The following is a 15,866-nucleotide window of genomic DNA, read 5'->3' as shown; positions in this document are numbered from 1 at the left end:
CAAATCTGCAAGGAATTTCATGTATTACTGTTATTGCATCCAGATAATGTTTTCCCATGGCCATCATTCATGAATTCAAATGATTTTGCCAGCTCTACAACCACCTGTTTCAGGCGACTTTGCATCTGTAATTCTACATTAAGCTCGTCTATATGCTCTAGCGGCATCCAAATAGATGCGCAATCAAGTTTATAGGAATATTTTAGTATCCAACTTAAATTTTAGTTCACTAAGATTTTAATGCTCTTTAAATTAAATTGAGGGTAAACATTACATGCTTACTTTGGAGACAAGTTCACGTTGAATATTCTTGATTTATGTTCAGCTTCATAGAACTCTAAGCAAACTTGTAGTCCCTGTCAACTTGAGTAAGTTGCAAAGTCCTTAATTAAAATATTAACCAGTACCCTAAGTGCATTGTTTAAAGAATAAAAATATATTAAAAATGTCATTAATGCACATATACCGTATTTCCAATACATTCCTAATATAATTTTCAATAAAAAGTTTTTATATTTTGATTCCTTAAACTGTCTCTTAAACACTGGTTTAGCAAAACCCTTGATCCAAAAATAAAGTTGCATTGAGAGAATCAAAGTTGCCAATGACAAAACAGCTATTTCTGCACAGATATCTATGATCAGTTGGGTCTCCAATTTATACACAATGTAACAAATTAAGTGTGTTGGTTACTAACCTTAACAAGTTATAAATTTCACACACAAGGCTTTTTCAGTTATATATTAGTTGTTAAAGCAACTTCAAAGTTACCTCAGCTTCTAAATATTCGTCTATTGGTAGAAATAATTTCAGTAAAGGCTGCCTCTGACTAAATACAGGAAGAAATATTGAGTAAACTTAAGCTTTGTTGTACTGTCAAATGTTTTTGTTAATAATAAATCCTACTTATGATATCCATTCTGACCAGCTCTGGCATGATAAGCACCAATACAAGCAACCTTCCTTAAAGCTTTGTGGGTCTTGCGTTGAAGGCAAGTGACACCCCATCGAGTTACGACACCTTCATAACCCTTACCCTTGGTCACACCAATGATGTCTATCATCTCATCCTTTTGGAAAACTGCATCCACTGGGATATGCTTCTCAAAGAAGCCATATGCAAAGTTCACTTTCTGTGCTACTGTCCCAACATTGACTTGAATCTCCATCAAATGTGCCTTCCTCGGCTTTAGACCCTTCAACTTCCTTATCTTCAGAAAATAAAACAAGATGATAACATTACAAAATTGATCACAGCCGCTTGCATGTCCAGCAAGAATACTCATGGGGGAACAGCTCAAAAAATTAGTAAAGAATATAAATTGCTTAAAAATAGTTATGAAATTGAACTACAAACTAAATAAAATATAATGGGAACACGTATTTACATGAGTATGAGCCAGAACACGAATGTAAGTTGCATATTTCTTCAACTTCCCAAGTTGAGATTCAATGTCTTTCTTTCCTTCCTCAGTTTCTTTCTTTTTATTTTTTCGTATACCTGGGGAAAGCCTTTTCTTATATTTGCACCAGTTCTGGTAGAAACGTCTTTTAACTTCCTCTCTTAGATGCTGAGCCCAAACAGCATGCACAGTACAAAGGCCACAAGGAGTCTTCGCATATCCCACCACTCCAACAACAACCAAAGGACGAGTTTCAATGATAGTAACAGCTTCGCATATCTCTTTCTTGTGAAAGTTCTATAACAGCATAAAGTCACAAGTTACACAGTGACCAAGGACATATTAAACGGGAACACAGTGGGAAAAAAATTAGATCCAGACATTTAATTTGTAGAAGGAATCCAAAATATTTTAGATACGGATACATAAATTTGGAATCATTGACTACGCAAGAAAGATTAGCAATTTAAGTTGCTTTCCTAAATATTACAACTATGACTTATTAAACATGGATAACTGTTTACCATCTTCACATTCAAAACAGAAAATATAGAAGATACTAATGATAAAGCTTTATCAATTTGAATGTGGAATAAGACAAGAGATTGCAAAAATAACGCTGACATACGTCAAAGTGAAATATCCAAGAGAGGTCAGTGCACATAACAGCACCAATTCAGATGAATCAGCTCACAGACGGAAACCTTTACACAGATTTATCAATCCTGTTTTTCAAACACAACCACATACAACAACAATATCAATAACCAAACCTAATCCACAAGGTGGAATACTATATGGATAAACAGTAAGCATCAGGAAACACTATCACACATAAAAGATCTATTCATGCACAAAGAAAACATGCCATTTTCTGAGTGCAGGTGGCTCAGCTGCTGAATGTTTTGTTTTCAGAATTTGAAAGATTCCATGCATAAGTTCTCTCACACACACACACACAAATAGATGCTTATCTCAAAAAATATATTTACTTGAGGAGCAATTGACAAACCGCAAAAATACCAATCTTCCAGCCATCCAAGGTTGAATTCACGTAGTGTTGACACCAGCAAATTGATCTATTAAAGGAAGCATGAAATGAGTTACAAGATTTACGACAGTTGTCTAAATGCTACAACCATCCAAGAATAAGAAACAACAACTACTTTCTTACCTCCAAATGTTTGCCAGAACAGAAGAAAAACGATTTCTTCCATGTCAAACCAACATTTACAATGTTACCTTAACCAGTCAATATCATTTTTCCTATTTGTCAGTAATAGCATGGTTAAGTTGAATGTGAGCATCTCTAACAATGGCAAAATCTGATATCTATTGCCAATTGAAGTCATTCATTCTACAACAGCAAAATTCTCGTTGGCAATCAGAAGAATCAAGAATCCACCCAACTATACCCTGCTTGCTTCTTGACATTCTTTTCTTCCATCAACACTCTCACTCTCTCAGCATCATCCCATTGTTCCAAATTAGCATACATATTATATAACAACACATAAGGAGCTGAACTTGCTGGTTCAAGACTGATCAAAGCTTCAGCTGCTACTTGGGCCAATTCTACTTCATTATGAATTCTACAAGCACCTAGCAATGCACCCCACACAGCCTTATCTGGTTTAAATGGCATGGTTTTTATCAAATCCATAGCTTCCTGGAGCTGCCCCTGCCGTCCCAAGATGTCCACAAGGGAGGCAAAGTGCTCAACCCGTGGCTCAATACTATAGTCATTAATCATGGATTCAAATTGCCTTCTCCCTTCTTCAACTAATCCCACATGGGCACATGCATTCAAAACTGAAATAAAGGTTATATATGTAGGGTGAATTTTGAGCCTTTTCATAAGTTTGAAAAGCTCTAGGGCCTCTTCAGCTAAGCCATGAGATGCATAGCCTCCAATCATTGCATTCCAAGTGATCACATCCTTATAAAGCTTTATCTCATTAAATACAGTGCATGCATCAACTATTGCCCCACATCTCGAGTACATGGTAATAAGGGAATTATTTATTGGCGAATCTGGAAGAACAGTCTTAGTGACAAGCTGATGTATCTGCTTACCAAGGTAAAGATCCACCAACCCAGTACACACACTGAGAACTGAAGATAAAGTGTGTCTATCTGGCCTCTCTCCCTCAAGTTGCATCTGAGAAAATAGCTTAATAGCACCCTTATAGTCTTCATTTTTCTCATAGCCAGCTATTATCGAGTTCCATGAGATCAGATTTTTGTAGGGCATTCTCTCAAAGAAATCTTTTGCAAGTTTCAAATCACCAATCTGTGCAAACCCAGATATTATAGAATTCCATGAAAGTGCATCAGGACTTGGCATTTTCCTGAAAAGCTTTGAAGCCTCTTCCATGTCAGAGATTTGAATATAGCCACTGATCATGGTGTTCCAGGAACAAGTATCCCGCTCCATCATCCTATCAAAGAGTTCCCTTGCAGAAAGAATGTCTCCTGCTTTCACATAGCACATCATCATCGAATTCCATGAGACCACATTTCGTCTGAATCTCCTTCGACCCTCCTTACCATCACCTTGACCATTCGGTATTCCATCAAAAATACGCCGAGCTTCATCCACCTCTCCTCTCTGGCCATAACCCGCAATCAAGGTGTTATAAGCATACACCAAATCATCTTTCTCATCATCCTCATTCCCACATTCAAGCAGAATACTAGCAGCCATATCCAACTCACCATTTCTAACAAGCCCCGATATAAGAGCACTGAGAGAGGCGGAATCACGCTCAGGCATCATCTTGAAAAAACCAACCGCGGAGTCCACATCGCCATTCAACAAGAACCCAGAGATCACAGCATTGGAGGACACAACATTCGGTTGCGGCATGTCGTTGAAGAGCTTCAAAGCCTGGTCCATTTTACCATTCTTAGCGTACCCACTGATGACCGTGTTCCAAGAGACGCAATCTCTTTGGGGCATTTGATCAAACAGATTTCTTCCTTCCTCGACAAACCTTCTTCCACTGCACGAGAAGTATCCCGATACAATGAGGTTCCACGACACAATATCTTTTTGAGGCATTTGGTCAAACAGTTTGCGTGCCTTAGCAATCTCTCGGCGTTTCACGTAGCCACTAATCATGGAGTTCCAAGTTACGGTGTTTCGGTGCTTCATGGAATCGAAGAGTGCCCTCGCTTCGCTGAATCTACCATCTCGAATCAAAAGGGAAATCATTTTGTTGGATTGGAGCAGTATCTGTGACGAGTTATAGAGATCAGTTACAGAAGTTAAGCGACGACAACAGTGGATACGAGGTAATTGGAATGCGTTACTCATCCTCAGTTTCGTTAAAATGCCGTATAGAGTTCCCATACTGTCTCTCTGGTCCCTCAGCGTTAGCAAGTAAACGACCACCGTTTCAGCCCTGCGTTTAAACAAGTGTCTACGCGTGATCAAACCCAAGAGGTTCTGCTCTGCCTCCAAATTTGATTGGACCAATAGAAAGTTACAAAAGGAAAATCGTGTGTATCAAGCAACGACAAATTTCACGAAAAGATTAATAATGTGAACGCATTCAAGTGAAAAAAAACCCAGCAATTCAGCATCTCATACATAGCAACGACGATGAATTGAAAGAAACCTGCGCGCGAGAAACAAACGCCACACGTAGAATGCAATCCGTACAAATGAAGGTCGAAAAAAGTGACTCATTTTAGATGTTATTTTAATCATTTTTATTTTAATATATTAAAAAAGTATTTTTATTTTTTAATGATATTTTTATTTATTAAAAATAAATTTTAGCATCATCGTTGCTATAAAAGGTAAATTTATAATAATTTTAATGTAAATAAAATAAAATATGAATAAATAATAATTTTTATTACAAATTATAATATTTAATATTTTTAGTATATTAAATCGTGTGACTTTCAATAAAATATATTTTATATATTTTTATAACTTACTTTTAAAAATACATTAGAAAATCTATTAATAAAATTAGGATAAAAGTGATATTTTAGTCTTAATTTTATTTTTTATTTTAATTTAACCTTTTAACTTATTTACTATATTTTAATTTTTTAACTTTAAATTTTATTTTAATTAGATTCTTTTAAATTTTTTGTTCAAAATTTTTTAAATTTTAAATAAAACATTTTTCATTAATCACTGTTTCACTTCAATTAAAGAGAAAAAAAAAAATAGGAGCCTCTTGATGGGCCTACCTTATATTAAATATGAAAGAGTCACTATAAAAATATTCAAAGCTTATTTTATGTATTTGATTAATTTCAGCAGTGATAAATACGATTGACTTAAATCTTTTATTGATAAAATTATAATTTTTTTTCAAATTTTATAAATTTATTTGTTTTTCTTATACTTTTGAAGAGACTAATAAATGTAATTACATTTTTTTTTATCAAAATGATGATTATAATTTTTATTTAGTTCTCTTTCTTCAATTTCTTCATATAAATTTATATAAGTAATTAGTAATTTTTAATTTTATTGAGCTTTTAAATTTTAATAATTAAAAATAATAATAATGATGCTAAAGGAGACAATAATAGTGATTAAAGTGTTTGTATATATTACTTCATAGAATAAATAATTTAATTTTACATAAATTAATTGTATTTTATTTGTAAAAACATATATAATTTATAATATAATCTTTTAATTTTATTATTTTATTCAAGACAAAATTATATACAAATTCTAAATATAGTTAAAAGAAAACCTATTTAATCTAAAGTTAAATTAGAACCAAAATAAAGATAAAAAGAATTGCAAGAATAAATAAAAAATTAAAATTCCAAAGTATTAATTTTGACGAAAATTATTTATTTGCTTCAGTATAAACATAATATTGATTGACAATTAAACTGAACAGAATATGATGCTATTGTTTACGTAGCATATATTTTATTTAATTTTTTTATCTTATAAGTACGAAAAAAATGCTACCTACTTTTTATTTCATTTTAAGTAATCATATAAGCTCATGAAACAATTAAGAAAAAATTATTAACATGACATCTTTAATTATAAGAAATATTGCACAAAACTAATTTTTGACAAGGCACTTTCTTGTGTCTTTAATATTTACTTTCATAATTATAAAAATACTATATTATGTTATATCTTGATTGAAATGTAAGAACAAAGTAGAAACTGAATGTCGCATATTAAAAACCTCTGATTACTAAAATCAAGCGTGCATTCCAGTCAACTTCCAGTTTTTATGCATTCAAGACACAGCAAATAAAATAAAATCAGAATGTGAAAATTAAAAAGCATTAACTTTCGGCTATTCCTTTATCGTCCAGAAGTCCACAAGATTGAAATAAAAGACCGCAAATATCCACAACCATAAAAAACAGTAGAGAGGTTACAAGCACCTAGCATAAACAATAAATACAGTACTACTCTCGGTGAGAAATATCACCATAGATAAATCGAAAGAGAAGCCACTAAAAGACTTATTTTGCTGCAAAAATTTTTATTGCAAATGTTGCTGGCAAGCAAAATTAAAAATTACGCCTTCAACCGACCATAAAACTTCTGCTTTTCCTGCGTGGTCTGGAAGCGCCCATGTCCAAACTTAGACGAGGTGTCAATGAACTTTAGTTTGATCTCTTCAAGAGCTACTCGAGATGTCTGCTTGAGTAGGGACTGCCTAAGTGTGATAACTCGTTTCTTGGGTCCAACACAGCATCCTTTGACCATAATATAATCATCCTTTACAACTCCATAGTGAGGGAATCCACCCATAGGAGTGATATCCTTCTCCGTCCTATATTAATAGCAAAAGTTAGCATACATGATGAAAAAAATGTATAAAGAATTGCAACACAAAATACAAGACTTTTAATAGCCCTGCCAATATGTAACTTGGTGATTTCATTACATTTTAATTATCTACATGAACTAATGGCCAAGCAAAAAGCAAATGCTCAAGCCTAGAATATCCAACAATACCAGTCACAACAAAGGTAAGACTACTATACCTGTCAAATTCAGTGATGGCTGAATGTGACTCTAGACCTGACTTGCCAACCTTGTAAATCTTTTTATTCAACTCAGTTCGGTGATGATATCCATTCTGACCAGCTCTGGCAACAGTGAAAGAAACACGTGCAGGATGCCAAGCACCAATACAAGCAACCTTCCTTAAGCCTCTGTGGGTCTTGCGTGGAAGGCGAGTGACACCCCATCGAGTTACAACACCTTCATAACCTTTACCCTTGGTCACACCAATGATGTCTATCATCTCATCCTTCTGGAAAACTGCATCCACTGGGATTTGTTTCTCAAAGAAGCCATATGCAAAGTCCACTTTCTGTGCTATGGTCCCACCATTGACTTGAATCTCCATCAAATGTGCTTTCTTCTGTTTTAGACCCTTCAACTTCCTTATCTTCAGAAAATAAAACAAGATGATAACATTACAAAATTGATCACAGCCTCAAGCAACAAGACTTGTGGAGGAACAGCTCAAAAAATTAGTAGAGAATATAGATTGTTTAAAAATAGTTATGAAATTGTAAGACAACAAAATAAAATCTAATGGGAACACATAGTTACCTGAGTATGAACCAGAACACGAATGACAGTTGCATATTTCTTCAACTTCTCAAGTTGAGATTCAATGTCTTTCTTTCCTTCCTCAGTTTCATATTTCTTTGTGTACTTGGTGAAAGCCTTTTTCTTAGATTTGCTCCAATTCTTGTAGAAACGTCTTTTAACTTCCTCACTTAGATGCTGCGCCCAAACAGCATTCAGAGTGCGAAGGCCACGAGGTGTCTTCACATATCCCACCACTCCAACAACAACCAGTGGAGGAGTTTCAATGATAGTAACAGCTTCGCATGTCTCTTTCTTGTGAAGTTCTATAACAGCATAAAAGTCACAAGTTATACAGTGACCAAGGAAATATTAAATCAAGGCACAGTGGGAAACAAATTAGACCCAGAAATCAGCATGTCATTTGTAGAAGGAATCCAAAATATTTAGAAACAGACACATAAATTTAGAATCATTGACTAGGCAAGAATGAATGATTAGCAATTTAAGTTACTTTCCTAAATATGACAACTATGACTTGTTAAACATGGATACCTGTTTACCATCTTCACATTCAAAATAGAAAATAGAGGATACTAATAATAAATCTTTTTCCATTTGAATGTGGAATAAGGCCAAAGATTGCAAAAATATCACTTATGTCAAAGTGAAATATCCAAGAGAGGTAAGTGCAAATTACAGCATCAATTCAGATGAATCAGATCAAAATGGAGATCTTTAAACAGATTTATCAATCCTGTTTTTCCAGCATAACCACATTCAACTACATGCAAACCCTTTACTACCCAATGTTCAGAGTATTAACAAAAAAAGCATGCTTACTTGATCCAGGTTTCTCAACCTCTCTAACAATGTGGGTCATCCCAGACTTGTAACCCAAAAAGGCAGTCAATCTGCACGGTTTACTTGGATCATCTTTGGGGAAAGCTTTCACTGCAGTTTCAAATTACAATAGATGTCAAAGGAATTAGAACAGCACAACAATGTCAATAACCAAACCTAATCCACAAGGTGGAATACTATATGGATCAACAGTAAGCAGCAGCAACACATAAAAGATCTATTTATGTATAAAGAAAACATGCCATTTTCGGGTTACAGGTGTTTATGCTGCGGAATTAATAATATTTCAAAATTTGAAATTAGCCACCAGTCCCATGTTCGTAGTATATGGGTCACTGATAGAGGAGCAATTAAAAAGAACAATAACACAGAAACAAAATATTGTAGCAGGTAGCAATCAAGAAACAAGAGAAGATTGAAGTGGTTTGCTTACCCTTTTGCTGAAGTAAACAGTAAATAAGGGTGATCATTTATAATGTACAAGTCTTACTTGTTTATCAAGTCATTAACCATATTTCAGAGTGGGAGGGAGGGCTAATGAGAACCACAAAAATGCTTTACTGACAGTGGATAAAAAGTAGAAATTTTGCGTTTCATTATGTCATATTATTTGTCAAATTAGCAAATTTCACAAATTAATTAAAAGAAATAAAAACAACCCATTACTGGGAAAATCTAATTACATGGCAGTGAATATAAAATATACGGTACCTGCATTCCAAATACACAAAAACAGAATTAAAAAACAGAAACGATCATAAATTCCTCTTACACAATGGTATACAATCATAACAGCACGGAATTTCAATCCACTATGTCACTCAACACCACAATACTAGTCCTAACATCACTTTCTGCAGTGCGTTAAAAATATATTCATGTCATTGGTAAAATTTACAAAAAGCACTAGCATAAGGAACTTAGTTAAGAGAAAATTACGATAAACAATCACTTCTTCACAGTACTACCAACATATGTACACTCTTCAAACTCCAATCAAATACTAGAAGGTTGAATTAACAAGTAGTTATGCTTTATGACTGCCACAAAAGGTCGCACAGAAGTCCTCAACATTAGCATGAAAATTTTAAAAAGAGAAAACATAGGTCAGTACTTAGATTAAGGCCAAATTTCATCCAGTTTTATGTTGAGCATACTCCCAGAAACACACATTAATGAAATTACGCAATATACCCAAACTGTTACGCAACTTATTCCATAGTACATTGATACTCCTAAAAAATTAAATAAATTTGCAAATAGAAAAAGTTAGGCGCACAAAAGATTGCCTCCGATCTCACAATGAAAATATTTTACCAACACGTTGCGGTACATAAATCATGCATCACGAATTCCAGATAGTGATGAAGAAATGCTTCCAAACCAAAGGCCTATGGCGAAATCAATGCCAATTCTCGAGCTCATTTGTGTTCCTTCCCAAAAACCGTTTAATAGGATTTTGGCTAGAAGAGCCGTTTCTGAGACTCCAGCCTTGATTAATCAGTTCTTTCCAGAAGCAATTTCATTCACGACAAGGAAATGGCAATAACAAGATCATGCAACCACAAATGCATTTAAAAGTTCGGAAACACATAAAAGGAGTTCGAAACGCATTATAATTTAGTATCAAATCCTTTTCCTCAAAATCGTTTTCAACATATCAGTTAAATCCTGCAGCAAAATTGAAGTGAATTACGAAACAAAATAAATAACCGATTCACCTTTTCCGCGGTGACGAGAAGCTCGTTTCCTTGGGAGAAAGCCAAGGGAACCATGTCTAGGGTGCTCGAACTTTCGGTGAGACATCCTTTCTACCTTAGATGAAAAAACTAAAATCGTTAACATGATGAATCTTAAAAGATATAAGCATCGAGAATCAACCATATTAAAATGAAACCATGAAAACGACGAGTTATTGTAGATCCGTCGCAGGATCTAAACCGCAGAGAGAAGAGGCGAAGGGGGCGAACATACCTTCTTTGCCTGAACGACAGTGACAAGAAATGGTAAATGTATTGAACACTGCCACTGCCTTTATATAAAGGTCTCGCAGCGGCGCACTTGTTTTGCCCTAGACAAATGGATTTGGATAGCATAAATGTATATGGATCAAAATGTCCAACTAACAGGCCCAAAAACCATATATGATACTTTTTAAATTAAAAAAAAAAGTCTCTAACGACTCTAAAATATCTATTGCTTGCTTTGGGAAAAAAAAAACGTATGTATATATATGGCGTTATTTATAAATTTAAACTTTTATTTAAAATTGCTTTTTAATATGTAATTTCGTTTGGTTGAAATTTAAACACCCATTTGTCGTTTTGTATTAGCTTTAATAAGATCGTAACATGCATTATGACCTTGATTACTATTTTGGTATGAAAATTATATTATATGTTTATCTATCAAAAATCTCAAGAAAAAATGAAAATTAATTAATTGTATCTTATGAGAATTTTTTGTATTAATTTATATACAATTTTTTTAATTATAACTTTGAATTGTAATTTATTTTTGTTTTCTTTAATTCACTCACAACTTGTTTTGTTCTTATAATTATCTTATCATACTTTATTTTAAAAATAGTTAAAAAATTAACTTACCAACTTTATAGAAATAGTAAGTGAATGGCTTATTATATGTAATTTAATTCATAATGATATTTTGTTAAATATGTTAATTTTAATCTACTTTATTAAATCTATTTTTTATTGTCAATAATATTGTAATATTTTCAATGCTAGACCTCATATTTTTTTATTAATTTTTTATTTATCATTAAGTTGATTTTATGTTTGTGAACATCTCTAGTCATTAGTAATATTTTTAATATTTTTTTTTGTGATACAGTGTCAATGATATATCTTACATTTAAAAAAGTTTTATTAAATCATCTATCATAAGTAAAAATGGAGAAAATGTAATGGAGGGAAATCACAAAGTTGCACATGAGAATGACAAGGTAGTAAGTTAGTCGATAAATGATCTGCATGATATAGAAAAGTGTCTGAGAAAATCAAAATAATTAACTCATATGTGTGAAGCAAAAAATAGTATACATGCATTTTATAATTATAGGAATAGGCATGAAAAATATTGATCTTGCTTTTTCTCTTTCATTTTCTTTTTACCTCTTTACTTGTTATTTTGTTTTTTTTTTTTTTTTTGCTATATCTATTTGATATAGTAGTCTCTACCTCTTTGTAAGAAAACTCGTATAAAATAATAATACACAAAGATTTACTTTCATTCTTTATTTATCACGGTTTAATTGACTTACTGATGTCCTTGGCACATTTCAAAGTATTATGAATCAATAATTTTAAGGCTTATTTTGGTCCTCTTATTTGCATCATTTGAAAATAGTGATGTAGATCGTGTAGAAAAAATATGTTGTTTGCTAAATTATTTAAGTGCTTCATTGGTCTTCAATAAGTTTGTTATTTGGGATATATAATCTCAATTAATGTAGTGATTATGGACCACGCAAAAGTTTAAGTAATTTTGAATTGGCCTACTTTTATAAATTTGAAACAATTAAAAGGATTCCTTAACCTTATTGGATACTATAGAAAGTTCATTAAAAAATTATTCTTCTTTGACAACTTTATTGAAGAAGGACAAATTTTATTTGTGTTATATTCTTCTTGTTGTTTGTAACACTCCGAATTTAATAATAATATTTTTTATTGTTAATAAGATTATGTGTATTGTTAATTGGAAGTACATAGTGATTTGTGTGTGTGTGTGTGTATATATATATATATATATTGTATGTGAGTGTTGACTTGGATTGACTGAAGTTGGTTGGAAATATAAACTAAAGGTGAACTGTAGGAGGTTCTCGCTATAGTGAGAAGGCTCTGAATGAGAAGTATAAAACTGTGATGTTCTCGCTGTAGCGAGAAAATTCTCGCTATAGTGAGAAGACACTGGGAGAGAGGGGTGAAACTGTTACGTTCTCGCTGCAGCGAGAGGACGACAATGGAGGGTGCAATTTCGCTGTAGCAAAATTTTGCAGAAATTAGAATGCAATTTTCTTTGAGATTTTCACTGTATCGAGACCTCGCTGCAGCGAGAATGTCGCGACACCTTGTGTAATTAAGGAGTTTAGGGTTAGAAAAAATGTATTTTCATTTTCCTCTATTCTCTCTTTCGTCGGTTCTCTCAATCCCTAGTCTTTTTTCACCAATCAAATCGCTCATTGAGTCGTTTGTGCCCTAGATTGAAGATTAGAATCGTGTTTGAAACGTTTGGAGGTAAGTATTTTAAGTTAGGGTTTTCGGTTTTCACTCTTTCTTCATCTTTCTTAATTTCTCATGGATTATTCTATGTATTTAGGGCAAGAATTCGTGTAAGAAGTGTTTCTACCATTGATTTTGTGGTGGGTCTCCATTCCAAGGTAAGGGAGAGTTGATCCCAAACCCTAACCTCTCTTTGGTAGTTTAAAATGGAAAACCCTTACCTATTTTAATAACTATCTAAATGTAACTTGTAATAAAGGATTTAAATAAATCTGTCTTTGAGAAATACTACGATTTTATTAAGCAAACAATGTTTAGAAGTAGTTGGGATGTACCATTTGATGTTTTTGGAATGATAGATTTATTATTAACAACGAATGATGTCAAACCTTAGAATAGATGACATATTACTATTACCAAGAACATATGGATGATGGATTTTACGATTGGGTTAATTCCGTAAGTGTCCGACCTCTGGTACATTGTATTGATTGTGTGATGATTTTTTGTATTGGATGAATATTTATTGATGATTGAGGTATGTTGAGACTGGTTGAATTAAGTTGATGATATTTCCATGGTGAATGATATGATTGTATAGATGTTGTTTGAAAGTTGAAGTATGCCAAATGAATGAGACTATGTTATTGATGCAAGTGTTTGACTATCCTTGAATAAAAAAAAAGTTTTCTGTGTGACGTTACATGATGGTAGAATTGTGAGAAAAGTGATTATAATACAGGAGTCCGAATATATGAGTGGATGTCATTACAATACAGGTATTGTGGTACAATTAAAGAGTGTACTCATAATATATGTATTGTAATACATTGTGTTATGTGGTCAAGACTCATGTATTATGACACTTTGCCCTGTGAAAAAGAATGAAAAATGTTGGTGGTGAGTTTAGATAGCTACAGAGATACACTAAGGGTATAGAATCTGAAGAAGATTTAAGAAATCTTAGAAAAATGAGAATGGTGAATGTTCCGTGTGAACAAGTGCACAATGATTTGCTGAAAGTGAAAGCATTCACAAGTCACACACTTATTTACTGACGGGTCTCCTAACTATACCTTTATTAAAAAGGGCTAAGACAACACATGTGTATCCGTGTTGCTGGGGCTAACCAGCGGTTATCTAAGTTATGAAGTCCCCAAGGGATCCCTGGGGCATTGAATATGAAAGTGAAATTGATGTGAAAGTGCAATATATATGAAGTAGTGTAGAAGTTGTATGACTATAATATATGTATTGTAACATATCGATTGATGTTGTTATGATATATGTGTTGTAATACATCGACGGGTCAGATTAGGATATATTTATTTGACATATTGATCGACGTGGGGAATACATATATTATAATGTATGGATTAGTAGAAAGATGCATGTTATGAAATTTGCAAATATGATCGTTGTCTGTCTTGTGTGTACTCTTTTATGATAGTGAATTGTATTACTTGAGCGTCAGTGTTAATTCAATCCATGTTAGAAAGTGTTTTTAGTATTGTGTATATATATATATATATACACGATTATTTTGCTTATGTTAAATAAGAGATTTAGTGGGCGCGAGAGATACTTACCCTTACTAATATTTTCAGGTAATGAAAGTGAAGAGATAAAGATATTTGACCTGTCTTAGGATTATAATCCAAGGGTATTACAAGGAAGACTGCTCTATAGGAACTGAGATAGTTTGAGAAAATGTGTTGTTTATCTAATTATATTTCATGTTGACTAAAGTTTGTAAATGATTTCAATGTCAGATTTTAGAGCTTAAATACTTGAGTAAATTTTAGTTGTAAGGAATATTTTAGAAATGTTCTTAGTGGAAACTCTAAATTTGTATGCATTCAGTGTAAACCAAATAAGTTACTAGATGTAAATTTAAGTTTTATGTATTATCTTTAAAGTTTCAAAATCATTCCCTTGGAAATCCTAAATGTTTTGGAATTTTATGCAACTTTGATGAGAAGAAAGTGTAAGTTTTGTTTTTATGAAATTCTCAAATTCATAAATAAGAATAAAACATTTTTTATCTATTTTTATTTATTCGCTATAAATTTACTTATTTTGAATAAAGAAATTGAGGATGTTACATTGTTACTTTTAGTCATTGAAAGAGGCTATTACTCAAGCATCAATTTTGGCCCTACGCGGTATTTTTAAACCAAATATTAGAAACTAATGCACCATGTATGGGTGTAGGGGCTATCCTTATTCAAAATTATCATCTTATTGCCTTTTTGTTTTCAAACAACTTACTTATAAATTGTAGAAACAATTAATCTATAGTAGAGATTTGTATACTATCATTGAATTCATTGCTAAATCCATACATTACTTGCTTTGACACATCCAAATTGGTCAGAAAAGCTTGAACAACTTAACTAAGTAGGCTATCCAAACACCTAAACAATAGGCATGGTTACATAAGCTTCTAAGATATAATTTTACTATTGAATATAAACATGACAAGGAAAATATTGCAGTTAAATCTTTATCTAAATCTTTTTTCATGGCCTGATCCTAGTTTAAACTAGAAATATTTATATTATTAGAGATGTTATCCTCAATGATGAGAATTTGAAGACTATTATGGAGTCATGCAGCAATAACCAACCACCACATCCTAATTATGCAGTCTACAATGACTTGTACTGGAAAGGGATATTGGTCGTTCCATCAAATGTATATATTGCAAAAATTTAAGCACATGTTGGTTTTACTATAATTTTATCTTGAATATCTGCCAATTCTTATTAGCAAGGCATGCACAAATATATTATG

General features: G+C 32.7%; 3 protein-coding genes across 6 annotated transcripts; all 3 read right to left on the bottom strand.

Annotated features, from left to right (window-relative positions):
* Positions 1-719: 719 nt before the first annotated feature.
* On the bottom strand, positions 720-5,088 carry LOC113858371 (pentatricopeptide repeat-containing protein At1g62260, mitochondrial). 2 transcript variants are annotated; one of them, XM_027490996.1, is made up of 6 exons: positions 5,027-5,064; positions 2,578-4,810; positions 2,396-2,482; positions 2,032-2,128; positions 1,502-1,700; positions 855-1,211 (listed from the first exon to the last, which is right to left on the bottom strand). In XM_027490996.1, the coding sequence occupies exon 2, from the start codon at positions 4,756-4,758 to the stop codon at positions 2,797-2,799; it is 1,962 nt and encodes a 653-aa protein (XP_027346797.1). In that variant the 5' UTR covers positions 4,759-4,810; positions 5,027-5,064; the 3' UTR covers positions 855-1,211; positions 1,502-1,700; positions 2,032-2,128; positions 2,396-2,482; positions 2,578-2,796. The 2 variants fall into 2 exon arrangements, with proteins under 2 accessions (XP_027346796.1, XP_027346797.1); XM_027490995.1 differs by having other exon boundaries at positions 720-1,211; positions 1,389-1,700; positions 2,578-5,088.
* On the bottom strand, positions 903-2,620 carry LOC113859961 (60S ribosomal protein L3-1-like). The gene is made up of 5 exons (XM_027492608.1): positions 2,570-2,620; positions 2,396-2,482; positions 2,154-2,228; positions 1,389-1,700; positions 903-1,211 (listed from the first exon to the last, which is right to left on the bottom strand). The coding sequence occupies exons 1-5, from the start codon at positions 2,618-2,620 to the stop codon at positions 903-905; spliced, it is 834 nt and encodes a 277-aa protein (XP_027348409.1).
* Positions 5,089-6,598: 1,510 nt separating the features above from the next.
* LOC113857534 (60S ribosomal protein L3) lies at positions 6,599-10,829 on the bottom strand. 3 transcript variants are annotated; one of them, XM_027489533.1, is made up of 6 exons: positions 10,798-10,829; positions 10,545-10,634; positions 8,803-8,913; positions 7,981-8,285; positions 7,404-7,813; positions 6,599-7,189 (listed from the first exon to the last, which is right to left on the bottom strand). In XM_027489533.1, the coding sequence occupies exons 2-6, from the start codon at positions 10,627-10,629 to the stop codon at positions 6,931-6,933; spliced, it is 1,170 nt and encodes a 389-aa protein (XP_027345334.1). In that variant the 5' UTR covers positions 10,630-10,634; positions 10,798-10,829; the 3' UTR covers positions 6,599-6,930. The 3 variants fall into 3 exon arrangements, with proteins under 3 accessions (XP_027345334.1, XP_027345333.1, XP_027345335.1); XM_027489532.1 differs by having other exon boundaries at positions 6,661-7,189; positions 10,545-10,638; positions 10,798-10,825; XM_027489534.1 differs by having other exon boundaries at positions 6,662-7,189; positions 10,545-10,808.
* Between the last annotated feature and the right edge of the window lie 5,037 nt (positions 10,830-15,866).

Source organism: Abrus precatorius, unplaced genomic scaffold, assembly GCF_003935025.1.
Source record: "Abrus precatorius isolate BTA unplaced genomic scaffold, Abrus_2018 Scaffold2, whole genome shotgun sequence".
Taxonomy (NCBI): Eukaryota; Viridiplantae; Streptophyta; class Magnoliopsida; order Fabales; family Fabaceae; genus Abrus; species Abrus precatorius.
This window is presented reverse-complemented; position numbering and strand designations above follow the sequence as displayed.

What these genes read in the sequence shown, in the direction of transcription:
- LOC113858371 (XM_027490995.1), bottom strand. Translation starts at nt 4,758, where the DNA reads ATGGGAACTCTATACGGCATTTTAACGAAACTGAGGATGAGTAACGCA.
- LOC113859961 (XM_027492608.1), bottom strand. Translation starts at nt 2,620, where the DNA reads ATGGAAGAAATCGTTTTTCTTCTGTTCTGGCAAACATTTGGAGGTAAG. An exon ending in AAACATTTGGAGGTAAGAAA is followed by an intron (nt 2,483 to 2,569) that starts GTAGTTGTTGTT and finishes TTCCTTTAATAG; the next exon opens with ATCAATTTGCTGGTGTCAAC. An exon ending in GTTTGTCAATTGCTCCTCAA is followed by an intron (nt 2,229 to 2,395) that starts GTAAATATATTT and finishes TATGTGTGATAG; the next exon opens with TGTTTCCTGATGCTTACTGT.
- LOC113857534 (XM_027489534.1), bottom strand. Translation starts at nt 10,707, where the DNA reads ATGGTTGATTCTCGATGCTTATATCTTTTAAGATTCATCATGTTAACG. An exon ending in GGTTGAGAAACCTGGATCAA is followed by an intron (nt 8,286 to 8,802) that starts GTAAGCATGCTT and finishes ATGCTGTTATAG; the next exon opens with AACTTCACAAGAAAGAGACA. An exon ending in GCCATCACTGAATTTGACAG is followed by an intron (nt 7,190 to 7,403) that starts GTATAGTAGTCT and finishes CTATTAATATAG; the next exon opens with GACGGAGAAGGATATCACTC.